Source organism: Chamaea fasciata, unplaced genomic scaffold (assembly GCF_029207755.1).
Source record: "Chamaea fasciata isolate MVZ Bird 193981 ecotype frontalis unplaced genomic scaffold, bChaFas1.0.hap1 SCAF_6, whole genome shotgun sequence".
Classification (NCBI taxonomy): domain Eukaryota; kingdom Metazoa; phylum Chordata; class Aves; order Passeriformes; family Sylviidae; genus Chamaea; species Chamaea fasciata.
The window spans coordinates 60,487,754-60,505,414 of NW_027094091.1; the positions used below are offsets into that span (position 1 = coordinate 60,487,754).

A 17,661-nucleotide genomic window follows, 5' to 3' on the forward strand; every position below is an offset into this window, starting at 1 on the left:
ATACAACTGTTCCATTTCTCAGATATTACACAAATACATTTGTTAGAATTTATATGCATTATACATATATTATATATTACATAATAGTGTGTATACATACATGGTGTTCAATAATATAATAATAATTTGTAGTTTTTATAGCACTTTTCATTTGAAGAGCTCAAAGTGCTTTACAGGGATTGATTTCACTAATTTTTGGATGGGAAGTGGAGGCAAAAAGATGCAATTGTTTCAGGTTATATTGAATTTGTGACAGACAGCAACCGAATTCTCTTGTTCGGAACTTCAGTCCTGCTGTCCCCCTAAAAAGAAATGCACGTATAGCATATGGCGTCTGCGTAGGTAGACTTGCAAAGACTTGTAAGGTCTCAAACCAAGAAAGCACTTAATGATATTGATAACGTTAAGCACATGACTTCAGTGAGGCTCATATGCTTAAAATTACTTGTGTGCTCCCAGCTAGATCGGTGCCTGTGTATGCTTAGTAGTACAATTCAGTTTATAGAAGGACGCTTAAACCTAGTTTGAGTGATATTTTCTAAGCTATTTTCCCACATTTCAAATGTACATACAGTACCTGACAGCTACTATGAAATAGAACTACTTGAACAGGGGAATGCCACTACAGTAATGTTCTCGAGTGACAGAAGTTTTGTGATTTCCTCTTCTGCTTGGCTCCCATTACAATCTAATTGTTCTCAAAGGGGAATTGAAATTTTAATTCTGCAGTATATTTTGTGGGGGACAGCTAATAGCATTTCTGGATAATTCACAGGGTAGGGTTACTGCTTCTGGTACTAATGGAGACCACTACAAGCTACGTGTGGTGACTTAATGCCAGGTGGTTTCTGGTCTCAGTATGTCTCGATATGAATTAAGTTCATTCTGCACACAAGTTTAGACTGCCTAGAACATCTTAGCAGCTCCTCCTAGGAACATTCAGAAAATGGGGTTGTTTATTACTGCCTTGTGATGCAAAACACCCTTTTGTCTTACTGTAAAATGTATCCTACTTCAAAAAAACAAAAACCCCGCCTCCAAACCAGTCAGCTCTCTCTGCTTTTTTCCCAAGAATACTGTGAGCACAGCCACTGTGTATATTCACATGCTTTAGCTGATGCTGCCTTCCTGAAATTTCCTGGGAATTTAAGCAGTTTTTCACTTAAAATATTTTTTTTACTTTTTTACTTCTTCACAAAACAAAAATGGATAGAAAAATCTCATACAACTCTTCTCCAGTAATGCAGCTTGCTCTCTGTGCAAAAATGTCTGACAGTTTTGTTTATGGAAGCCTGTCTTGTGTGCAGTAGACAGTAGGTAAAGACACACATTATTTGCATATGTGTCAGAATATTAAATGTTTGTGACTATCTTTAGCATAGAATGATCACTAGATGATACTTTTTCAGCACTGAGAGCTCAGGGAAGCAGGTGAGTCACTCAGCTTTTGCATCAGCTGATTGCTGGACAATAAAAAAGTACCAAGAAGTCAGGCAGATTTTGTGTAAATGCTGGCAGTAGCTGTAAGGAAACCCAGGAGGATTGGAAAGCTCTGTAGGGTTTTCTGCAGGGCTGGGTCTGCACTCTTATTCCACAAAGCATTGGTGTAATGCTGCAGATGCAGACACGGAGAGGTCATGTGTGCACTGATGTCTGAAGTTAAGATCTTCTGCCAGCTAAGTGGATATCTTTTAAGGACTTAATCCTGTAACTAATGAAGTCAATAGGAGATTATCAGTTGACATCAATGGGCTTGGAGCCAGGCCCTCAAAGATTAAAGTAATCCTGTACTAAGCTTTCAGGTGGCTTCTGCTGTTTCACACCTATATCCCAAAAAGTACAGTGCCTTATTTCACTGATTTACTCTGTTGTTGAAAACAACAAACTTTTCAGCAGAACAGTCTTAATTTTTTTTCAGTGTTTCTGAAACATTTTGTCCTGAAATTACTTAGGGAAAGATTTATTTGTCAGGTTTTTGTAGCCAGAACCCAGATTATTTAGTACAAATTTTCTGCAAATTTGAATTGAAACAAATTTAAGGGGCATTTTCAATAAGAATGTTACTTTCTATTTTTTTAATACTGCAAAATGGAAATGGTTAGTTTTTATTTACCACTTGGCTTCCTTCTGGTTTTTTTTTTTTTTTTTTTTTTTTTCCCCCAAGACAAAGGACGCATTTTAAGTTGGACAGAAGATCAAAATGGTATAATTCCTAATTAAACTGATACAGAGATAATCCAAAGGATAGTAAATTAAAATGCATTAATGTCTTTTAAGAATTTATGTAATTAAGGACAAATTAGCAGAACAGGCTGTCCTTGGACTTGTTTTTTCCATGTAGAACTAATCTTATAAATGCCTATTTCATGGATGCAATTAGAACTACATTTATGAATACTCATTTTCACAATAGCGCAACTTTACACCTGTGGAATTACTTGTCCATATTTTCAGCATCCCCATTTTGCATAATTTGACAGGGAAAGGTCCTTATTTCTCAACCCAAATTAGAGAAAATGTGTACTGAAAGGCTACATTTCATCATGCCAGGGATATCATTCTGGTTTTCAGTTAAGGCATCTGATGACTGGATTGCAATGGGGTAACTCTGTGAGAAGCACAGTGACTGAAGCAATTTCTGCCTTCCTGCAGCTTCAGTCTGTCTCTGCCTGAGCTGTGTGAGCTGCTACTCCTGAACTGTAAATGCCCAGCTAAGACGTAGTGCTCGAAGTCACTATAACAAAATTCTGTGGAATGACCAGAATATAAAAAGCCTCAGCCTGCTGGGAAGATTTTGATATACACATCTGTCAGGCACTTTCAAAAATAATAAGCACCTGCAGCAACCAGGGATTGCTGATGTTTGCTGTGGGTCTAGAAAGGAAGGAGCTGCAAAACCAAATGTGGGCAAGTGAGTGAAAAAGAAGGAGATACACAGAGGTGCCATGTCAGTGATACACAATTTATATTCTTACTTATACCTAACTTACACTTCGTTTGCATGAAATAGAACAACGTGTGAGGATTTAAAGATAAAAAGGGTTTGGATCTTTGTCCCTGTCTGTTAACAGAAGAAATTTATTCCCAGAGGGGGAGGCTTTGAGGCGCAGTAGAAAAATGAGTTTACTGTTTTTCTGAAATGGAGTGAAACGATTTGGAGCTGATTTTGCATAACATCTTTTTGTCTCCCTACTTATCTATGGAGTAAAGATGTTTCTCCTTATATTCCAGTAATATGGTATTTTGATCTTCTTTCTGATCCAGCAGCATTTAAAAAGGGAAAGATGAGTTTTCTGTCCCAAAATACTAAAGCAGGGGTTTAACACTAGCAGGCATCAGGGAGAGTCATGTTTCTTGCAACAGGTACGTTTGTTCTCCTTTAGCAGCAGAAAGGCTGAAAGAATGCTTGAAATGTACAATGTGTTGGGAACAGAGAGGCAGTATCTTGGAATAAAGGAAGAAATGAATGGAATAAAAGATTAGGAGAGAGAGACACAGAGACAGAGACAACTTGAACACATACATAAAATCCCTTCTGGAGGCCCTTATCTAATTGCCTCATTTATCTAGTTGCATTTATAAGCTCAGTTTTATTCTGGGACACTCTCGGAGGTTGTGTGAGAATGGCTGCAGAATGACCTAACTGGCAACTGGCTTTCTACAGACCCTTTTTTTTTTTTTTTGTATGCCAATTCTCAGGGCAATTACTGCAGTTGCCCTTTTTATATCAGCATCTTGGGTGGCTAGGCCTGGGGTTTGCTCACTCTTTTTAATAGTATAATTTCTTTTTATAAATAAGCAGCTAGGATTTTTTTGTGTCTTTTTTCTTTTCTTTTCTTTTTTTTTTTTTTTTATGAGAATACTTCTTTTCCACTGGGACTTCCTATGAACATGTGGGCTTAATGCAGATGCCTGCTTTCACACAATATAAAAGATGATTTAAAAATGAATCAAAGCAGTTTCATAAACTATCTCCCCTCTGCCTCTAACCTTCACTTAGATTATTTCTTAATTTTATAGTTTTTTTATGGAACGACTCAGAGCAGATTTTTTAAAATAAAACAAACTGAAGAATTTTCGTTAAATTTTGTTTCATTTTGAAAGTGATTTTCTGGGTGCAGCACAGTCGATATGATTTTTTGCTGTTGATTTGAATGTGGCCTGGATTTAATTCTTAGCTCTTACTGAAGTTTTATTTTTGGATTTCACTAGTAAACTAAATTGTCTTTATTATTAAGATCAAAACTCCAAGATCATTGTTTTCTGTTCTCTGCGTGACTGTGGCATACATATTTTATTGTGAATCTTCAATTTAGGTGCCATCTGTGGTATTTTTTAAGGCACTAAGCAGTGAGAAAAGAACTATCACATCTTCCCAGCTGGTTGTTGAAAATAATGTGTCACAGTGGAGTTAAGTTTATTTTTAAATATATTTCATTGAAGAAAGTGTTAAAGATGTTATCTCTGTGAGATATTTAAACGTTGCTAAAATACTTCAGCGACTTTCTTGCCTTGCTGATTATGAAGAGTGTAATAAAACCGTGCTATGTGACAGATTTAGACAGCTGGCTCATTCATGAGAAGTTCACATTTTTGTCACCCACGTTGCATAAGGAAAGATTAGATGCTAAGGTCAATTTACAAAAATGGTTGTCAGGACATTTTTTAATTGTAAAACTTTTTGTGATGGAATTCAGGGAAAAGACTAAAGGCAGAAAGCAGCGGAGACAAAGAGCTGCTATTAACCTACAGATGCTACCACAGGGTTCATTTTAAGATTGGTCACACTGCTTACCCAATGAAGTGTTCGTGTGACTATAAGGGACCACCCTTTTCTGGGGTGAGAGGGCAATTTGGTCTTCATGCTCATTTAATCCCAAGATGTCTTTCAATGGACTGTCAGTTGAATCTACATTGTGCAAAATTATGCATGCACTTTTTAATGCAGACCATTGTTCTCTGAGCACTTAACCAAGATTTCTCAACCAATTTCCATTTGGCATGAGGTCACTCGAAACCCAGGCAAACATATATGGAAGGCAAATGTAATTGTCTGTTCCTCAGAGCTGGAATGTGTGAGACACAGAAATGCGAGTTTCGGTTATGCTGTAATTTCAGATTTAATACTCACTAAATGAACACTGACAAACTTCTATAAGAGAAAACTTGTTGCATGTTGCTGCCCTGGAGAGATGATTTTACTACTGGAGAGTAACACGGTGAAAGTCTTTTAGATCTGTTTGGCTAAAGTGTTGTCAATCTTCGATGCATGAGCAGCTGCTTCCAAGGACCACAGGATGTGCACACTGGGGCCGCTCTGCTTTCTTTTCTTAGGCAAGATTTTGTAAAAGCTGCAGTAGGTAGTTTGCAGGTAGTGCAAAGGAAACCTGATAGCTGGTAAGTAGTGAACAAAGAGACTGCCAGTAGAGCTGGAGATAAGAGGGCACCAGTTCTGCAGATACATCTAATTAATTAATACCTTAGAAAACCTGACTACAGCATGTACACCACATTTATTGACACATTTACAAAGACTCGGTTTTCCCTTGGCTCTCCAAGGCACATTCAGAACCGCATTTTGCAAGAACTGCTGTAGGTTTTGCACAAGTGACCCCGTGCACAGGCAGCACACGCCCGTGTGAGCTCTCGCCCCAGGACGCCCCGTTCAGTGTGGCATCGGCAAAGTCTGCCTGTGTGTCACCTCTTACACTCTCCTGCTACAGTGAAAATCACTTCATGGACACTTTTAACACATGCTGTAACTTTTTTAACGGTTGGTGGGCGTTTGCTTTTTTTCTCATCCGGTGTAAACGAACACAAGTTGGCACAAGGGTACATTTCTAGATTACATCCACAACACATTGAAGTGTGTGTGTGTTTGCTCTCTCTTTCCCAATCTTTCCAATTAAGCTGGTGAAAAATGTAACTTTAGTATTTTACAGGACATGGTAAAGCTGTCTTATCTAGGTGATGTCTATATTATAAAAATAAAATAAAATAATATAAATATGTAACATGAACCCAGTGCCCATCGTTAAATAAAATATATGATAAAAAGCAGACCTTCTAGGATGACTGGTTTTGAAATATGCGAATATAATTTAATTATTAAACACTTGAAACAATCTTGATATTAAGCTGCGATAACCAGATTTTTGCATCTATGCTAGATAAAGAAATAACATTCTGTAATAGAGTTACATTGATGAAAGTGAAGGTTACAGTCTTACAATGAATTGCCTAGATAGGAATGCATTAAGCAGTTCTGAAATATTGTCTCTTGATGGAGTTCAGTTTACCTTAGAAACTGTTACAACTGGATTTTATTAAGTCCAGCAGTTTATACAGCGATGTTTGGAAACTGCTTGCTCACTGCTCTAATCAGATAGGTACAGCAACGAGATTTCTGGGATGTCAAAGAATCCGTTAAGACATCAGGAAAGTCCTTTGACGAAAATGTGTTTTACAGTGGAATTGCTTCGTAAACTATTTCTCATGAAGAAATAAATATTAAAAAAGATTCCACTCTCTGCAAAACCGTATTTGTGACAGTGGCTGCGTGTGTATGTGTGCACATATTGGATATCGGGACGTCTGTGGAGACGTGCAGGAATATTTACACACATACAAGGGATTTCTCTGCACATTGGTGGATATTACACTTAAATTAATAAAGTAAATCAAATCACCGGTGTTTGTTGCAGGATAACAGTCTTTCAGAAATGACAGGATTCAAAACAAATGCCCGTTGAAAGTGGAGTTTCCAATAGTCCCAGAAACTATACAATGTAGCTGGTTAGATCCAGCAAGTAGGATGTCATGTCTAGGATCTGATCGAGAATACCTGCCCTTGTCACTCTTCGGATGTTTCTATCCACTTGTTCACACTGGGGGCCCAGATAGCCTTTTTTACATAAGCATTTATTGGGCCTTACACAGACACCTCCATGTCGACAGGCTGGGTCGCATTTTGCTGTGGGTGAAAAAACAGTGATTTTCTAATTTGTTTAGAACACCACATATGAAAAAAAAACCAAACCAAAATTACAGTACACATTCATTTAGAGCTTTTCTAACCTTGTCGTGATAAAGCATATAAATTGAAAGCAACATAGAAAGGATGAAATATTAGGAGTGTTGGAAGCATATCTTTTAAGGTTTTAGAATATTAGGGGGGGGAAGTAATTCTGTATATCTGTGAGGATGCCACCCAGGACAGACTGATAAACTCAAATGACAGATTTCTTGAAATGTCCAATTTCCATATTCAGGTTTCATTTAGCAATCTCAGGCAAACTCCTTTGTATACTCAGGGTTCTGCACTACACGTGCCTTAGCAAAGCAGACTGCGCCTGAGCAGTGCACCAAATGTACTCCTTTTGCTCTTGAATCACTTAATTCTGGGACCAAAACAGAATTCCTATTGGGGAAAAAAAGAGCCAGAATATTTTTTCAACCATTTTATCAGTTATATAAGTTTCCAAGTTTTCCTCTCTCTTTAGCAGATGCCTGATGATTTATCTATAGAGTTCTAGGTTAATCAGCTTGCTTCAGTTTTTGAAATATAGCTCCTATTTTAAATTGTAGCCAGTGTTAGCAAAATTACCGATCAGTAACTTTAGTTGCAGAAATGTTTTCTTCTGGGATAGTCACAGGACTGTGATATATATACTGTACATAATATTTTTTTTTCTGCAGGTGTTAGGCTGCTTAATGTTATCTATTGTAATAAATTTGATATGGATTTATGGATATTTATAATACACCATGGAAATGCAGGTTTTCTTGATTTTGTCCAAGAATTTTTTAACTACCTGAAAGGGAAACTCACACCTCATAAGATAAATTTTCTTATTTAAACTATAATAGTAGCTTGAGGTTCAACTTAGAACATCCCTATCAATCATTGTGTGGGATACAGGGAAGATCCTTAGTCTACATAATTTTGTGGCTTTCTTGCTCATTGTGTCCATCAAATCTATTGTAATACTGGGATTTTTAAAACAGAACAGGTTATTCAAGACCCATTTATGTTCATGTTGGAGGCGTTTTTTACTTCCAAATTCCACTTTGACAAAGGCTGTAGAATGGGCCTCATTCTCTAAATGCAGGAAGGCTCTGACAAGTGAGGACAATTGAAGCTGGGATATTTGGCCAGATTACCTCATTCATTTCTCTAACCTGCCTTTGTTGCTGCGTTGTAGATGGTCAGCTCATGTATCTTTGCCAGTAAGATACTTTACTAGTGATTAATTCATTTAAGTTCATTCCAAACTCGCTCCTGCTCATCACTGAAAACCTGGAGGTTGCTGAAATTTGCACTCCAGCCTATAAGGACTTACTTCATGCTGACGCTGCTTCACCAGGGTCCTCTTAAGTGCCCTTCCAACCTGAATTATCCACGATCCATCATGGGATCCTAGTTTTCCCTTAGTCCTTGCTATCTCTTCGAGTTCTACTGCCACAATATTAACATCTCTTTTTGTGGGCATCTGGTCAAACTCACTGACCAAATATGCCTAGTCAGAGACCTCTGCTGATGCTGAGCAATAAAATATTTGTAAATAACATCTCCTGGTAGCCAGGCTGGCTCTGGAACATCTGCACTGGCCAAAATGACGCAGCTCAGACAGAAGCACAGCCTCTGAGACAGTGATGGCACAGCTGTGGCACTCCAGGCTTGCTCACCTCACCCCTTGGCTGGCACACCCATCATCTTAGTTTGATCACAGTCACTTTTCCAAATGACTTTTAAAAGCTAAAGCAACACGATAGGACTTGATGAAATCACTGTAATAACGGATCACAATTACATTGATTATCAGCTGTTTTGTGATATGTTGACAGAATTGTCTTTTACAAATTGGAGCCATTACATTTGGTCGGATCAAAAGCAAGAATGTACCAAAACTAAAAAAATCTGCATTAAATTAGTGAAGTGCAAAAGATGCAATGGAGACCTGCAGTTCTGGTTTACCATCCTTCCTGACAAGTTAACTCTCTTTGACACTGACAGTGATGATACTGCAAGTGGAAAGTGAATGTCCAAACAAAGGAGATGTATTGACTGCATCTCCTTTCATTTGAAAATCTTGGTGGAAAAAAAAAGGAACACTGTTGTCATGTTTATGCTATCAATTGCATTCTGCACTGGCTCACAATGCATTGGATGTTTCAGCAGTTGCATTCATCTAAAGACTTATTGTTCTCCTGCAGCTTGTGAAATCAGTATTTTTTAATGTTGTCTTGGAACTGAAGGCTAATATATTGGTCAAAATATACTGAAAATTTCTCTGAGCAAATAAATAAAGCCAATTATGACATGTCACTGCTTTTTTCACTTGTTGCTGTGAATCTGTATACAAACCAGCTCTGCAGAACTCTCCTTCCCAGCCTTGATTACAGCAGCATTTTCCTGTGGGAGTGCAGTGCCCGTTCCGACAATGCCTTGAGCATTCAGATGTCAGTATCTGTGCAGGCTGAGCTGTTCTTTTGCATTCTTCAGGGACTAAAGGCCTGAATAAAACCATACAAACCAAGCAAAGAGTTAAAAGTTGGGATCTAGAAGAAAAATTTTGATTTTTTTTTTTTTTATTAAAAGCCTGATTCTCTGCTGTAGTATTATCAATGGGACAAATCATGAGATTTCTTTTTTCTTCAGAAAAAGGAATAAGCCCAGAGATGATATGTTACAGTACAGAAAAATACAGTGCAATTTGCTATTATTTCATGTAACTGCCTTCAGAGATCTTCCACAAGATTAAGCAATAGTCCTTGAGAATTCTTGAAGCATGAACCTGCCAAAACCAGCTTGCTGAAGGTTTATCTTCATAAAGCTGCCAGCTTATCGCAGGCAGCATCTGATGGTGTCGTTTTTTTGCATTTCTAGCTGATCTAGATTTCCCCTAACAAAGGGGGAAGAGTAACCTGAACAAGTTTTATGTCACGCATTATGACGTGCAATAATTTTGCAGAAGTATTTCCTCTGTCTACGAATTCAGTTTTAAACTGCCAGCTTTTTTACTTCTGTATTTTCATGGAATGATATTTGGATTGTGTATTCTGGATGCTTATTTAAGCATCTGAACATCAGAAAAGACTTTTTCCCTGTGAGAGTGACCAAGCACTAGCACAGATTGCCCAGAGAGTTGTGGAGCCTCCATCACTGGAGATACTCAGATGTTGTCTGGAGATGGTCCTGGGAAATTGGCTGTGGGAGTCCCTGTTTGAGCAGGGACCCGGTGCCCTCCAGAGGTGCCTTCCAAACTCAGCATCAGGTGATTCTGTGGAACGTATGCACGAAGGAAATTCTAGTTCAGATGACTTAAAATATTTCTGACACTGGATGTTTTGGTTGGGGTGATAGGATCATCCAAAGGCTGCAGGTTCCCAGTAGAGGTACCATGTTTTGTCTCTGCTGTAGGTTGCACAGGTACAAGTTTGGAAAAGAATGTCAAGATCTCCCAAGTGATCTAATCAAGTAATTGAATAGGAGCATCATGGAAAATTAAGGTAATTAGTGACAAATACAAAATTACTCATTCCCAAGGAAATCATCTTAACTACTGCCATACATACTAAGCTTGAAATGAGCAGGAAAAAGATTCTCATAGTTTAGAATCTTTAGAATAGAAAAAAGACCCTAAATAGAAATAGAAAAAAGATTCTAATAGTGGAGAGCTTAGAGAAACCTTGGCTAAGTGTCCAGCTGGAATCCAAACAAACCAAACCAAAATTCTATGAGATAGAATAGAACATTGTTTATTATACTGACATCAGTATTAACACGCCAATTATATGCAGATAGCTGGAATAGCAGCTTGTGCATTGATTACTCTGTCACATATTAATTTCCTAGACTGATACTCCTGTGCAGAGGAAAGGATATTTTTTGGGGTCTGAGAAAGAAAGGGTTTGATGGAGGTGTGGAAAACGGTGACAGAAGAAAAAGAGGAAAAAAATTGGCATTCTTTTTTATTTCCCATTTCAATAGAAGAAACATCAAGGGAAAAAATTAAGATAAAGAAAATAAAATTAACTAGCTGAACTCGTTGCTACTAAGATAATCAAAAGATATCTAAAGCCCATGTTCTACTAGGATTTAAAATAGATATTTCTGTGCACAATGGGGCCATTCAAAGAAATATTAAATAGGGTAAAAGTAATCTTTTAAAAAAATAAGCGTTCATACCTAAGTCCCTCACTAGCTGACTGGGCTTACATTTCCCCGTCCCATTTTGACATGCATCTTGTTAATGGGCCATTACAGGGTTTCTTGCATTTTTCCTTGAAACAAAGTAATACAGTACAGGCCCACTGGTTTGTTTCAGCATAGCACTTTCTCTGCTCAGTCTTAATTACTACCATGATTTTTTAAACATCCACACATAAGAACTGGTTCCCCAAAGATGTTAAGGACAGAAAGAATGTGTAGATGCTTCTTTAGCACAGCACCAAGTCCTGGTTCCCAAAGCATTTCTGAGAATCAGACTGAAGGTCCTGTATTATTTAAGGCCTTTGAAACATGTTTTGACACCTTTGGTGCAGCATACTTGAAACCCTTTCAGTTTTACTGTTTACATATTCCACAGCTGTCTTTTAAATAGAATGCATTATTTTTTTGACCTGTAAGGAATTCCAGTTCTATAATGAACAATGAGTGTGTTACATATGATCTGGTTAAGAAAGTTCCTGTGCTTAAAAAGCAGTATTCACATGAGAGGCTGTTTTGGAAATGGTTCTAGAAAAAAATACGATTTTCAGGGGAGACTTGTTCAGATTTAAAGTAAAAATATCTGTCTTCTAATTCCTACATCAGAAAAAAAATATTACATTTGAATTATTTCTGTATAGCCAACTGCATAGGATGCAACATTCTTTATCTGTCACTATTTAAAGCTCATTTATTTCAAGTTTCTTTAAATGGGAGGCTTCTCTTTCTCTTGCTCAAACACAGGTACAACAGGAAGCATAACCTCAGGCTCCTGGAGCATCTCTTGGAAAAGAGCTCCAGTGGCAAATCTTTAGCAAAGAATGACCTCATAAATCACAAAGGTATTTTATTTGGGAAGATAATGATTTATTTTATTAATAGATGTGAAGTATTTATCTGTGATCGTGCTATACTATATGGTTCTTTTTGTATGCAACTAGGAAGGCAGAAGTCATACTTTTTTGTATCCAGCTGAGCATGGCTGGTCATTTTTATGATTTAAAGTTTTCTACTGCTCTTGGTACTTGTGAATATAACCTTGCCTTTTATTCTACCATCAATCAAGAACTTGCACTTATCAGCCTTGGATAATATTTATTAATGGTGGGGTGGAGTAGAAACAAAGATGGAAAAAATTCTGGTTGGCAGGGTGCCTTAGGAGAAGAGGAATACGAATGCAGCTGCAGCGGAATCCTCGCGTGTGAGAATCGCTGGTTTTCCTGAGCTGTGCTCTGGGAAAAGCCACGCTTCTTTCTCAGGATTCGAGCTCTGGGACCAACACGTATTGAGAGAAAGCCTCTGCCCCACAGTGCTCACACTTTGCATTCTTAGGCCTTGGAAGGGGTGGAAATGTTCAGGCTCAGTGCAAGTTGAAGTGAATCTCACAAAGATAACGTAAGTCCTGAAACTGACTGTTAGACAGGACCATGATTTTGTTTATATAGCCAGTGCTTCGCTGTGTCTCCTGATGTGGAAAATGGAGGGCAATAGATGGAGCCACACTCTGGGCTGGAGAGAATTTTTTCCTTGTATCCCTCAATCTATAAAACTCTAAAGGGTACAGCTTGATTACTCTTACAGTAAGCACTATTTGGTCCACAGAGAGTCAGCCAAAAATGTAGCTGATAATGACTATTTATATGGTCTGTACAATTCTAGTTATCTTAAAGAGCTGTTCATATATACAGTACAGTACAGTATATCTTGCTTGTTAAAACAGGCTTTCATGAAACTGTATAACAACTCTAAATGTATGGAACATGGAGGAAAAGTTGTACTGGGGGCTGGGGCCTCGCTGGATCCCTTCGCTGACGTGTGCAGTGAGCTGGGAATTCTTGACTGTGCAATGTGTAAAAGAATTTTTGTTGCCTTACCATCGCTAGTAGAAGAAAGCAGCCTCTACTGTTTAGAAGCATATAAAAGTCCAAAATGCTTTATTAGATTAAAACTCCTCCTGGCATAGCTCAGGACTTCATGCTTTCTTTAGTGCATCTCTTTGCAGCTCCACTAAACACATAGAGTGATTTAGTTGCTGTATGTGCTATCTGTAACTCACACGTGCATAAATCAATGCAAATGGAGGGCCAAACTCAGCAGTAAAACAACGGTACTGAACAGAAAACAATTCCTCCACCAGGCTTTTGACACAATATCAAAAATCTCTACTTCTCTTACTAAAGTGAGGAAAAAAACCAAAAAAACCAAGAAGGCAGACAAAATTCCTCGATGTTCAGATTCAAACAAGAGACACTGCTGTGGAAATCTTGATACAAAATATGTGGAATGGTATGCTTCAGCTACCTGCACATAAGATTTAGGTATTAGAATGATATTTAAGTATATCACCAACATTTGTGCATTAGTTGTTGAGGTTTTTTCCTTTATAAGGGAAAATGTCAAGAAAAAATAATTTTGCTTCACTCCTTGTCATAACCTAAATTCACTACTTGTCATAGAATAAATACAGTATCTCTTCAGGTACAGCTTCTAAAATTAAAAAGTATACCTTTAGTCCTGGGAGAGATGCCAAAAGCTCGTTACTTGTCTCCAGATTTACTACATGGGAATAATGTGGAAAAAACTCATGGCTTTTAAGATTTAAACTCAGCAGCATATCAAATTTATTCTTATATGGTATACTTGTTCATGACCTCTAGTCTTAAGAAATTCTGTCATGTTTGAAAACTAGTCCCTAGTGAAGCCTGTATCAATGTTAATAGCTAAGAGGTCAATGCAACTGCTAAACAGTTTGTATTACTGTCAGGGTGGTCATGAAAACAACACCTGCTGCATGAGCACTTGGCAGCTGGGTCAACAGGCACTGTGGGAATTTATCAATTTAGGGGGCCACTTGCATAACACTTTGACTGATGAATTGGGAACGACTGGCTTACTGGGCTAAAGCTGCTCTATTATGTGTGACTTTTCTTTAGGATGGCAGAGGCTTCCTGCAGGCTCCAGAAAATAAGCACAAGATAAACTGAGCTGTTTTTTTCCTTATAAAGCGATAAAAAGTGAGAACTCTTGAATAGCCAATGCTAGAAAGACTTTAAGAAAACGGGGGAAAAAAAAATCAAACCAAAACAAAAACTTTTACAGTCAGTGAGCTGTGATGTGATTGAAAAAAATCCTTAGGTTTTTCCATCGTGGTTACAAAGGAGTTTTTGTGAAGTACTTCTGTAAAGTGAAACTCTCTAGACTGGTATTTGCAAAAAGCTCTAATTTCTCTTTAGTGTCTCTTGTGGGAATAGTAACTGCATGTGGGTAGGTAAATGAGATAAGAATTTTGCATGCTCCGGCTAAACTAAACATAATTAGACATTAATTCTGGCTTTCCATTCCCTCAAATGACTTAAGGGATAGTAACTTTCTGAACAGAAAGAAATCATATGGCCCACCTGGGTTGGTGAGTGCATTCACCAACCAAATTGGCTCCTTCTACAGTAGGAGCTTTGGAGTTTATCTGTAACTCATCAGAACTGAGTATCTTGATGCAGATTACTCTAAAACTGTGTTTCCATTTCCACAAGAATTAAAGTCTCAAACAGAGCTTCACTTTCACAAATGCTTTTCTTCTGTCGTACCACCAAACACTCCTGACTCATATTAAAAAATCAAATCACCAATGGCTTTCTAAAGAGCCTGAACAGCATCAAAATGAGGTATGACCTAGATACTGTCCCTTCGTGTCTGAAATCAGTCTGTTTGGAAATGCTCTCCGACAGCGGAAATCCCGGAAGGTGATGATGGAAAGGATGATAAGTGGAATTATATACTCTGGAGGGGCATGAAAGAGGAGTGAGATGGTTTGAATCAAGTTCAAGTTTCAATCCAACGGGAAGCAGCTATTCCGGCTGTTGATATGAAACACATTGAAATCCAGATCTATAAGGTGTTACAAGGAGAGGAAGAGGAAGTCGTCTTCTGTGTGCGGGAACACTTTCTCAGGCTCTGCCCCCCGTCATAAAAATCACCTGCTGGTTTCTGTGAGCCAAAACAATTTGGTCAAAACAAACTGGTCAAAACAATTACTCATCCCCTTTGGAATCGCTGTATGGATGGTGGCAAACTCTTAAAGCTTCATACTTAAAACTTGACAGCACATCTTTTAAAAGGAAAACTCATGCATTGTCTGTCATTTCTAGACTCTTCTCTGAATATCTTTCCTTTTATCTGTCATTTCCTTGGAAATTAAAACGATCATATTATAACTACTCTAAAAGAAAACTTACAAAGCCTCTTTCTGGCTGTTCTTCCACCATACAAAGTTTATTTTCTTACTTCTTGGTCTAGTAATAATGTTTAAATTACAGACTGCACGGACCTATCAACAGATCTTATTTAAATATTCATTTTCACAGTTGATTTTCTCCTCTCATCATGCTAGAAAAATTATTACTTTTTCTTTTCTAATGGGTTTGTCTCCTATTTTCTCTGTTATCGACTAACTGGAATCTTTTGATCTCTATACATTTTCTACATTACTGTTTACTTAGTTGTTTTTTTTTCTTTTCAACTTATCAATACTTTTGTGATTGATATTAGTATGTATTTTTAGAAACAGAAAACACTACAGAAAAGTTACGAAACAGAAAGTAGAAAACTCAAAAATAAAAACGTTTTGGGTTTTGGTCACAAAATTTATAAAATGCTAGTATTTGCATTGACCTTCGGGATATCTAACTGCCTTTTAGCAGAGAAGAACATAAGTCTTTCTCTCTGTATTTTCTCACTACTTCCAGTCCCTGGGAAGTAGTGGTAACGGGTTTTTTGATAATCATCAAACTATGGATATATTTTTCAGAGACAGTTTCAACTTAAGAACTTTTCTTAACTGCCAGTTTAACTAATGTGCCCAATGTTGGTTTTATGTGCTTGTAATTTTTAATGTTTCCCACATCTTCTCCATCCTCAAAGCTAAATATGCTATTGGCTATACACATTTCTCTGTGGGATTTCTGGCAATATGTAGTATATCTCCAGTTTGCACCACCTCACATACTTAGGGATTTTTTTAATCACTTCATTTTCTATGAGCTCTCAGGCACTAATGTATCATTATAACCTTTTTGCAAAGAGAAGGATTATTTCACTCCATGCTTTCAGTGGGAGTCTATCTAGTTATTGACATGAAGTGTTTGGAAGAACTGAACAAAAGTTTTACTGTGGTACCTGGAATTCTGTATTTCAAACTGCTTTGATAATTGTGGGATTCAGAACTTCTGTGCTGATCACGTTCATCAATTTGTCATATATCACCTCAGTTTAACACCTCATTTCTGTTACACTTAGAGGATTGTTTTAGGATGGGACTTTCCCATTGCTGTATATTGAACACTAATGCAAAGGGTTCTCTGGATTACCCTCACCTTCTGATCTTCTAATGTTTTAACCTGCCCACTTGATTTTTTTTCTATATCCGAATAGATTGCTGTCTTAATCTATATTTGAGACAAGAAAAATAGGAGTCATGGTTATGTTTGATTATGCAGTAGTTCTCTACAAGACAAAAGGGCAGGGCCTCAAGCTGTGCCAGGGGAAGTCCAGGTTGGACATCAGGAAGTATATTTTCACTAAAAGGGTTTTTAAGTGTTGGAATGGACTGCCCAGGGAAGCGAGGGAATCACCATCCCTGGAGGTGTTCAAGAGACACCTGGACAGGGCACTCAGTGCTCTGGTTTAGTTGACAAGGTGGTGATATGTCAAAGGTTGGGCTTGCTGATCTTGGAGGTCTTTTCCAACCTTAATGTTTCTATGATTCTAAAATGATCAAAATAAATCAAATCCTGCACCTTCATGTAATGTTTATTTTTTAAAATAAAAGAACAGTTTTGTAAGCTTGCGGCAGCTTACAAATGACCACTAACAGAAGAGGGTTGGGTTTACAAGGAAGTGTTAACTTCCAGCAGGGGGCTACTGCAAGGAATGATAATTTTGTTCTACACTGCTCCAGGCATGGAAGGTTCTCTTTGCAAATTAACAGGTCTGCCAGGGGCCACCTCTCACAGGGGTTTTTACTGAGGAATGAATTTCTAAGATATGACAAATCAATAGTTTCGTGATTTTATTTTTACCTGCTACTCATAGTCCACCTGTAGCATCTTTACTTTGTGTTCTACAAAGCTTAGTGTGGTAGGGTTTATGTGAATATTCGTTGTATTGGTGTGGTGCACACCACGAGGAGAAGCAACAAAATATTAACATGGAAAAGAATGGTGTCTCGTAAATAACAGTGTTTTGTTACTAAAACTTTACGTGAACATTTGCCAAAGCCATGGAATTTTTAAGTTTTTTACACGGGCAGTGTGAACTTCACATGGAATGGTAAATAGAGCTGCAATGCTCTGTTGTGGAAGTGCCTCATTATCCTTCCCTTAAAAGCTGCAATGGTGTGAGACTGAAAGACAACAAACCTCAAATCTTTGCCTGAATGAAAATGATCCCATGTT

General features: G+C 37.7%; 1 protein-coding gene across 1 annotated transcript in view; it reads right to left on the reverse strand.

Moving 5' to 3' along the window:
• Nucleotides 1–916: 916 nt before the first annotated feature.
• The window catches only part of HHIP (hedgehog interacting protein), a 73,454-nt gene continuing 56,709 nt past the window's right edge, over nt 917–17,661 (reverse strand). Inside the window, exons 12-13 of the mRNA XM_066186562.1 lie at nt 9,368–9,516; nt 917–6,973 (exon numbers count right to left, since the gene is read on the reverse strand). Coding sequence (XP_066042659.1) covers nt 6,780–6,973; nt 9,368–9,516 — 343 coding nt within the window. The 3' untranslated portion in view covers nt 917–6,779. The remainder of the gene's footprint in view (nt 6,974–9,367; nt 9,517–17,661) is intronic.